Source organism: Rhincodon typus, chromosome 37 (genome assembly GCF_021869965.1).
Source record: "Rhincodon typus isolate 14 chromosome 37, sRhiTyp1.1, whole genome shotgun sequence".
Classification (NCBI taxonomy): Eukaryota; Metazoa; Chordata; class Chondrichthyes; order Orectolobiformes; family Rhincodontidae; genus Rhincodon; species Rhincodon typus.
Window position 1 is genome coordinate 19168221 of NC_063368.1, and position 9143 is coordinate 19177363.

General features: G+C 43.0%; 1 protein-coding gene across 1 annotated transcript; it reads left to right on the forward strand.

The window, feature by feature from the left end:
- The first annotated feature begins 596 nt into the window (after positions 1–596).
- On the forward strand, positions 597–7441 carry LOC109925470 (voltage-dependent calcium channel gamma-2 subunit). The gene is made up of 2 exons (XM_048617379.1): positions 597–600; positions 6918–7441. The coding sequence occupies exons 1-2, from the start codon at positions 597–599 to the stop codon at positions 7439–7441; spliced, it is 528 nt and encodes a 175-aa protein (XP_048473336.1).
- Positions 7442–9143: the final 1702 nt, after the last annotated feature.

Below are 9143 nucleotides of genomic sequence, written 5' to 3' on the forward strand. Positions count from 1 at the left end.
ACACACACACACACACACACACAGGCACATACACACACAGATACACACACACACACAGACACACACACACATGCACACACGAAGAGGCTGTGGAAGATACTGAAGACGGGTGGGTTGTGAAGGGGGAGCTGACAGCTGTGGATTTTTAGGTTGAGGTGGATAGATTTGTGAGGGGTGAGGGTATTCAGCAGCATGTGTGGAAGGCAAGTAAAGGGGGTTCCGGGGCAGGTCAGCTAAGATCTGACAGAACAGGGGCAGAACAGCCTCAAGGGGCCGTGAGCTACATAACACCCTTCGTAATCGTCACCTTGAGGTGATCGCAGAGATGAAAAGACCTAACTGTAAGAAATTCTCAACCATTCTGCCAAGGCCTAAAATCAGAAAAGCTCTGTCAACAACTGTCACAGCTGGAAAAGGGAGGATACTAATGGAGCAAATTCATTTTCTCTGGTTTCGATTTGTGTGTGATGTATCTAGGAGCTCCCTAATAGCAGCTGGTGCTGGCTTGGTGATTTTATACAGTTTATGTGCTGGGTCCATTACATTGCAGAGTTTTACCATCACTTTAGGTGTATTATGGGTGAGCTTGGCACATCATGGGTATGTTTTGTTGGTTTCCTGTAGCTGGGTTATTTGAATGGGAATCTGTTAGCTCAGCTGGTTGGATGGCTGGTTTGTAATGTACAATAACACCAACTGTGCAGGTTCAATCCCTGCACTGGCTGAGGTTATTATGAAGGACTGTCCCTGTCCCCTTGCCTGAGACAAGGTGACCCTAAGGTTCAATTCACCAGATGTGTGTTTCTCTTTGTAATGTGAGAGAGCAGTTTGATGCTCCAGTAGGGCTATGTGAACTTTGCCTTTTTCATTTGAGTGCTCTCTGTTGTATTTACACTGTATCTGGGGCACAGGCTTTGTGGCTGTAGTTGTTGTTCATTTATTGAGGTGGAATGTTGGGTCTCTGTCAGGTTTGAAAACAGAATGTGGTCCAGGCTCTGGAACCTGTTCTGCAACTGTTTGCTCAGATCTTGGCTGATTTGATGCTCAAACCCCTATATCTGCCTTTGACACATGTCAATGATGCCTAGATTAGGTGGGTTATAGGGGGATGGGTCTGGGTGGGATGCTCTGAGGGTCGGTGTTGACTTTTTGGGCCAAAGGGCCTGTTTCCACACTATAGGGATTCTATGATCGATGAATGAATATCTTCAGCCAATACAAATTTACCCAAAAACAAAAACACAAAGTGCTGGAGAAACTCAGCAGGTCTGGCAGCATCCTTGGAGAGAGAAACAGAGTTAACTTCTTGAGTCCTTCTTCAGAACCGTATCCATCTCAGCTTCAAACTCTCCTATTCCCGCTGACCGTGACAATCCACACTTTTTGTGAGGGGAGTTTATCTGCATTCATCACTGCTTGTGATTACTGTAGATTCACTGCTACATTTTACTTTGGGTATTTTGCATGGGTTTCGCTGTGAATCGTTGATGGGTTTGGAATTGTATTTGAGTGAGTGTTAGTATTTTTTGAAGCAGGCCATAAATAGAGGATTTGAACATAGAACATAGAATATAGAACATAGAACAGTACAGCACAGTACAGGCCCTTCGGCCCACAATGTAGTGCCGACCTGTTATCCTATTAAGATCAAACTACCCTGCATACCCTACATTTTACTATCCTCCATGATTCTATCCAAGAGTTGCTTAAATGTCTCTAATGTATCTGAATTCACTATCACTGCTGGCAGCCCATTCCATGCGCACACCACTCTCTGTGTAAAGAACCTACCTCTGACATCTCCCCTATACCTTCCTCCAATCACCTTAAAATTATGCCTCCTTGTAATAGTCATTTCCGCCCTGGGAAAAAGTCTCTGACTATCCACTCTATCTATGCCTCTCATCATCTTGTACACCTCTATCAAGTCACCTGTCATCCTTCTTCGCTCCAATAAAAAAAGCCCTAGCTCCCTCAACCTTTCCTCATAAGACCTGCCCTCCAGTCCAGGCAGCATCCTGATAAATCTTCTCTGGACCCTCTCTAAAGCTTCCACATCTTTCCAGTAATGAGGTGACCAGATTCCAAGTGTGGTCTAACCAGAGTTTTATAGAGCTGCAGCATAACCTCACGGCTCCTAAACTCAAATCCCCTGCCAATGAAAGCCAACACACCATACGCCTTCTTTACAACCCTATCAACTTGGGTAGCAACTTTGAAGGATCTGTGGGCGTGGACCCTAAGATCCCTCTGTTTCTCCACACTGCTGAGAATCCTGCCATTAACCCTGTATTTTGCATTCAAATTCGACATTCCAAAATGAATCACTTCACACTTTTCCAGGTTGAATTCCATCTGCCACTTCTTTGCCCAGCTCTGCATCCTGTCAATGTCCCGTTGCAACCTACAACAACCCTCCACGCTGTCCACAAGTCCACCAACCTTCAGGTCATTTGAAGTTGGGCATTTAGCCTTTGGCTGTGCTCCAGCATCCAACTAGGGGTCAGGTGGCTGGACAGCCTGGTCTGCGATGTGGAGAGTGACACCAACAGCATGAGGTCATTTCCTACAATGGTTGAGGTCACCATGAAGATCCTACCTTTGCAACCGTGCTCCTTAATTGAGGCATAGTCACCCTCAGGTTAAACTCACCACCAACCATCTCTGTCTCTCTCTGTCTCTCTCTCTCTGGGAGAGCAGTGATGGTGATTTTCAAGGCGCGGCTCATTGAGATTTGCAGGATTATCAGAGCATCAGAGTTTATTGGCATCTATTGGGCAAGTCACAGGATATACCTTATTGAGTTCCTAAACACTTCTTGTGGCACGCTTCAACTCAGAGAAGCACTTTCAAGCCTTGGCTGTTAGAGATAAAATACACATGTTGCCTCCTTAACTTCTAAATTCGTCATCTGTTTCCCCCTTTCTCTCAGCCATTCCAACTATGTTTAAATGTTTGTGATCCCTGAAGCTTCAGCGATCAGTCAGTCCTGTGGGTGATATAACCACACAATACTCACCCCCTGGCGTTGGCTGTCTGCAGTGACATTCCTGAATCAGAGCTCTCAATGGATCTTGCGAATTTGCTGTGGGACAGTTGCCACATCTAGAGGCAGAAATGGCTCAAACCAATAGCTCTTTGCTACAAAGCCACAGGTAGAACTTTTAATTTTCTCTCTCGCAAAGACCCTCTCATTCACTGTCTTACTCAAAGTCTTTGAACCCACTGTCTAAGTCCTTATGCCATTCTCTCGAGGTCTCTTTCCTTCTCAAGTCAGGTACAGCAAGCAAGGTTCTACATTCTAAAAAGAACGATCACAATTGGTTCTAGAAACATTCTTGATCTCAACTTCCTCCTTCATTTCTGCCATTACCTCCTGGAAAACATAGCTTCTCACATTCCAATAGATAAACAGGCAGTGGAAAAATGGAAAAGACCAGTTTGAGCCGTATTAACATCTTCATTCTCCATATCAGATTGATTCAAGGGATAACTGCAGGAAATTGGGATTAGTGCACTTTTAGTGGTAGTTATGTTGGTGCAGACTCGATGGGCCAAAGGCCTTTTCTGCTCTGTATGAATCTATGATAGTGCTTTAAGGTTCCATTTCTGGACACATTTGAACCTGTTTTCAATGGAATTGATCAATTTTGGTTGGTATATATTAATCTTGCAGTTAATATATATGAACCTTTCAGTTAATTTGCTTATTTGGGTTATTTGGTTTGATCAGATTTCTCTCTGTCCCAATAAGAGTCTTGACAAAGTTACAAAAGTTAACATGATAGAGTTAATCTGTTCTTCCTTGTCCCTCTTGACCTATCTCCAGCTCTTGACAGAGATAGTTAGCCACACCATTATCCTCCAAGTCCAGTTGAGTGGGACCACTGTCACCTGATTCCATGTTTATCTGTCAAGTTCTAGGCAGAGATTCACTTGCAAAGGCTTCTCTTGTTGCTCCTGGAATGACTCGACGATCTATGCTCAACTTCCTCCTATTTCTATTGATGTCATCATCCACAGACTGTGTGAATTTCCATGTGTACACTGACCACACCTGACCCTACTTCACCACCATCCCCCCTCCTCACCTCACCCACCCAGATCTCTCCGCTAACTATAAATTACCAGAATGTTTAGCTGACGATATTCAGTACCAAATGGGCATAATTTTCTCCTTTAAATATTGGGAAGATTGTGGATCCATTACCTTCAGCCCCTCAAGTGACCGACTCCCAACCTCTCCCTGGGAACTGTCTGAGGCTGACTGAGATTATTCCTTGTTGACCATGTGTAGTGAGACAAGTGAGAATTGGTTGTGTCTATTGGTGGCTCGTTGGTGTTCATTTCTCACTACACGCGGACAACAAGGAACAATTTGACTGGGACAACACATCCGTAATCGCATGAGCCAAACAGAGACATGCCAGGGAATTCCTGGAGGCCTGGTATTCCAACTGGAACTCCATCAACAAACACATTGAATTAGACCTTGTGTACAAACCACTGAGAAACACAACTGGAAGTAGTACCAACCACCCTAGCAAACTGAGGCATATAAATAAAATGCAGGACAGAACACCAATGCTTCACCGGAAGCACACTGATGGTGTTACCTAGCAGGGTGACGCAACGTTTGCAACCAAACCACTGGCTCAGCGAGCAAGTCTGCAACTTTAACCTTATAGAAGTTTATAAAATAATGCAGGGTATAGATAGAGTTAATGGCAGTTGTATTTACCCTAAGATGGGGACTTTCAAGATGAGGGGGCACATTTTTAAGGTGAAAGGAGAAAGATTTACAAAAGACATGAGGGGCAACTTTTTTACACAGAGGGTGGTTCGTGTGTGGAATGAACTTCATGAGGAGGTGGTGGATGTGCATACAGTTACAACGTTTAAAAGACATTTGGACAAGTACATGAATAAGGAAAGTTTGGAGGAGTATGAGCCAGAATCAGGCAGGTGGGACTAGTTTAGTTTGGGATTATGGTCATCATGGACTGGTTGGTCTGAAGGGTCTGTTTCCGTGCTGTATGTCTCTATGACTCAATGGCATTTGAAAGCACTTTGCAGCCAATTAAATAGCGGCAGGAATGTAGGAGCCAATTTGTGAACTGCAAAGTCCTCGCAGGGTTAATGAGGAGATCAGACCCTGAGTATCTGTGTCAGCAATGACAGCTCAGGGATAAACAATGGCCAGGAAACCAGGAGGAACATTCTCAGCTTTCTGCACTTGAGGGTTTGCAGCTGCATCAATAAGCAAACACTTTCACTCTCTGCTCCTTACGTAGTTCAAGTGAAGTAATTTTATTCCTCAGTAAATAAGCTCAACTCCTACAGTGAGAATAGGTGTTAAACAGCAAGTTTCAGTCCACCTCCACTAATTGCAGCTAGTGTTACTCACATATCAATATGAAGCAGGCGTATGAGGAGAGGTGATAGCTGATTGATATCCTCAATCTGACACTATTTATCCTAACAAGAGCATGATTTAATCATTCATCTTCATACGGTGACATTTATTTTAACCATCCATCCAGTGGCTGCAGTGCCTAGTGTGCAAAACAGTCACAGAATGATACAGGGATTTCGAACTGTTTCACTGTCTGTATTTACAAGGGGTCCCCAGGTGTGTGTGTGTGTGTCTGTGTTTGTGTGTCTGTGTGTGTGTGTTTGTGTGTGTGTGTTTGTGTGTTTGTGTGTTTGTGTGTGTGTTTGTGTGTCTGTGTGTGTGTTTGTGTGTGTGTGTGTTTGTGTGTGTGTGTTTGTGTGTCTGTGTGTGTGTTTGTGTGTGTGTGTGTTTGTGTGTCTGTGTGTGTGTTTGTGTGTGTGTTTGTGTCTCTGTGTGTGTGTTTGTGTGTGTGTGTGTTTGTGTGTGTGTGTTTGTGTGTCTGTGTGTGTGTTTGTGTGTGTGTGTGTGTGTGTGTGTGTGTGTCAGTATTTACAGGGGGATCCTGGGTAAGGGGGAGGAGGGCGGTGTGTCAGTATTTACAGGGGGATCCTGGGTGGGGGGGAGCGGGGTGGTGTGTCAGTATTTACGGGGGGATCCTGGATGGGGGGGAGGAGGGCGGTGTCTCAGTATTTACAGGGGGATCCTGGGTGGGGGGAGGGGGGTGCGGTGTGTCAGTATTTACAGGGGGATCCTGGGTGGGGAGGAGGGGTGTGCGTTGTGTCAGTATTTACAGGGGGATCCTGGGGAGGGGGAGTGGGTCAGTATTTATGGGGGGGTCCCCGGGGGGTGGTGAGTGTGTCATGATTTTATAAACCTCTATACGGTCAGGCCTCACTGTCCAACACTCCAGAGAAAATAGCCCCAGCTTATTCAGCCTCTCCTGATACGCCAAACCCTCCAAACCCGGCACCATCCTTGTAAAAGGAGGCAATGGCCTAGTGGTTTTATGACTAGACTATTAATTCAGAGACTCAGGGAATGTTCCTGGGGACCTGGGTTTGAATCCTGCCACAGCAGACGGTGGAATTTGAATTCAATAAATACCTGGAATTAAACATCTAATGATGACCATAAATCCATTAGCGATTGTTAGAAAAACCCATCTGGTTCACTAATGCCCTTTAGGGAAGGAAACTGCCATCCTTACCTGGTCTGGCCTACATGTGACTCTAGACCCACAGAGATGTGGTTGATGCTTATCTGCCCTCTGGGTAATTAGGGATGCGCAATAAATGCTGGCCTAACCCGTGACATCCTCAATCTGTGAATGAATCGAAAAAAAATCTTCTCTGAACCCTTTCATCTTTCCTCAAGCAGGGAGACCAGAACTAAGAGTGGCCTCACTAAAGTCTTCTTTGTATTTAACCCTAAATTTTAACCCTCTCCCCCCCCCCAACCTCTCTCTCTCGGCGTTCTGAATGTCAATGATTTGTCTGGTATTTATGTTCCTGTTGCCCTCCAGGTTTGAGTAATATCATTGGCATCATAGTGTACATATCCGCCAACGCTGGAGACCCAGCCAAAAGCGACTCCAAAAAGAACAGTTACTCCTACGGATGGTCCTTTTACTTTGGAGCTCTGTCCTTTATCATTGCAGAGATGGTGGGAGTGTTAGCTGTCCATTTGTTCATTGACAGACACAAACAGATCCGGGCCGGGGCCAGATCCGCGGATTACCTGCAATCCTCGGCGATCACTCGCATCCCCAGTTACCGGTACCGCTACCGACGGCGCAGTCGGTCGAGCTCCCGGTCCACGGAACCCTCTCACTCCAGAGATGCCTCGCCGGTTGGTCTCAAAGGCTTCAACACGCTACCCTCCACCGAGATCTCCATGTACACTCTCACCCGAGACCCCCTGAAGACCACCAGCTCCTACAACTCTGAGCGCGACCACAACTTCCTGCAGGTTCACAACTGCATTCAGAAAGAGCTGAAGGATTCATTACACACTAATACAGCGAACCGCAGAACAACACCTGTATAAAACACTGGACGCTGCAGAAAGAGGGACAGAGAGAGAGAGAGAACAAAACAGAGGAACAACAACAAAAAAAATTAATAATTTACAAAAAAAGGAGAATATTAAAAGTTATTGCATGAAAACCCAATTCCATTGCAAAAAAAAATGCAAAAGTTACTTTGTCAAAAAAAAAGTTTAAAATCTAAAACGAGGAGGAAAAAGAGAGGGGCAGATGTGATGATGCAGAAGGCTTGAAGTTCTGCAAAAGGATGGATTGACGAGAGAGAGGAGTGTGAGAGAGACAATTAGGAGGAGGGTTTTTTTTGTTCATTTCTCAAATGAATTTAAAACGCCATTTATCGTCGACTTTTTTTGTTTCTCGTAACTATTGTTTCCCTGCCGAGAATGGGAGGCGATGGTTTTCGTTAAAAGGTCATGAGCTTGCTGAAGAGTTTAAAACATATTTAAAAAGGAGAAAAAAAAGGACACATCCATTCTTTGAGACAACTACAAAGCAGGGAGGATTTTAGAAAAACAAAACAAAAGAAACACAGGACTGGAATAACATCAAATGTCAGTCTTTAATTTTGCTTGGCCATTGAATGAAGTGATCATTTATCAAAGGAAATTGGAACATTAAAAAAGAAAATTTATGTATTCTTTACAAAAACAAAAGGCATTTTATTGGTGTGTGGCAAGCTGAGGATTTGAGAAATTTGCATGTGATGATAATGACGCTCCTCTTCCGACCAAAAAAAAACACTCAAATCAAGAATTTCAAAACAAGAAATTTTTTTAACAATTTCAATTATTATTTAAGAAAAACAAAATGATAAAAATGGAATGGAATTTTGTGTGGAGCTGGAATGGAGAGGGTTTGATAGAAACGAGAAGCAATCAGCTTTTATTTCCAAAGTTTCCTAATTTTGGTCCAACTTTAGGATGACCATGACAATTCTTTGAAGGTGTGAGGATGGACTGAAAGCAGAAGGAGAGAGAGACAGGGGGAAAACGGGGCGAAATGGTATGTGTGACCTCTCTAAAATCAGGAAACTCTATGTGCGAGTGTGATACTGTGGTGTTTAATTCATTTCATGCCAAATTTAAAAAAAAATCAAAAAAATTTCAAAAAAATGAAATAAAATCTACCAAAAAAAACTTTCATATATTTTATTTTAAAAAATAAAAAAAGACATTTTCTATGGTTTGAACAAGGAATAAAAAAAGAAAATTAAATTCAAACATCTGATACATCCACAATGGAATATTTTAAATATGGTTTAACAAAACAGAAAAAGGATTCATTGTGGGATCCACTAGAAATATTTAAGAGAATTGAAAGATTAATTTTAAGCTGAGATGATTGTACAATGGAAGAGCTTTTAAACAGTTAAAAAAATTAATTCTCAGCGAGCTAAACAAACTCGGCTTGCCAAAACCCTGAAAACACAATCCTTCTTTTTCCCAATAATGATTTCCAGAATCAAAACCTGATTGAGTTGTGGGAAAGAGAATGGGACCTGGTTATCTTGTAAGATCCACTTCATTGGAAGAAATCAAAACCCATCAATTTATCTCAATTGTTACAATTATTTTCTTTTTTTGTTTGCAGACTGTTAAAAAAAACCTGAGACATTCAAATAAACACTTTTATAAGAAGCTTGCGCTTTAATTGTTTATTTCTATGTAAATGTTTTCTGAACTTTTTCATAAGAACCATCCATTT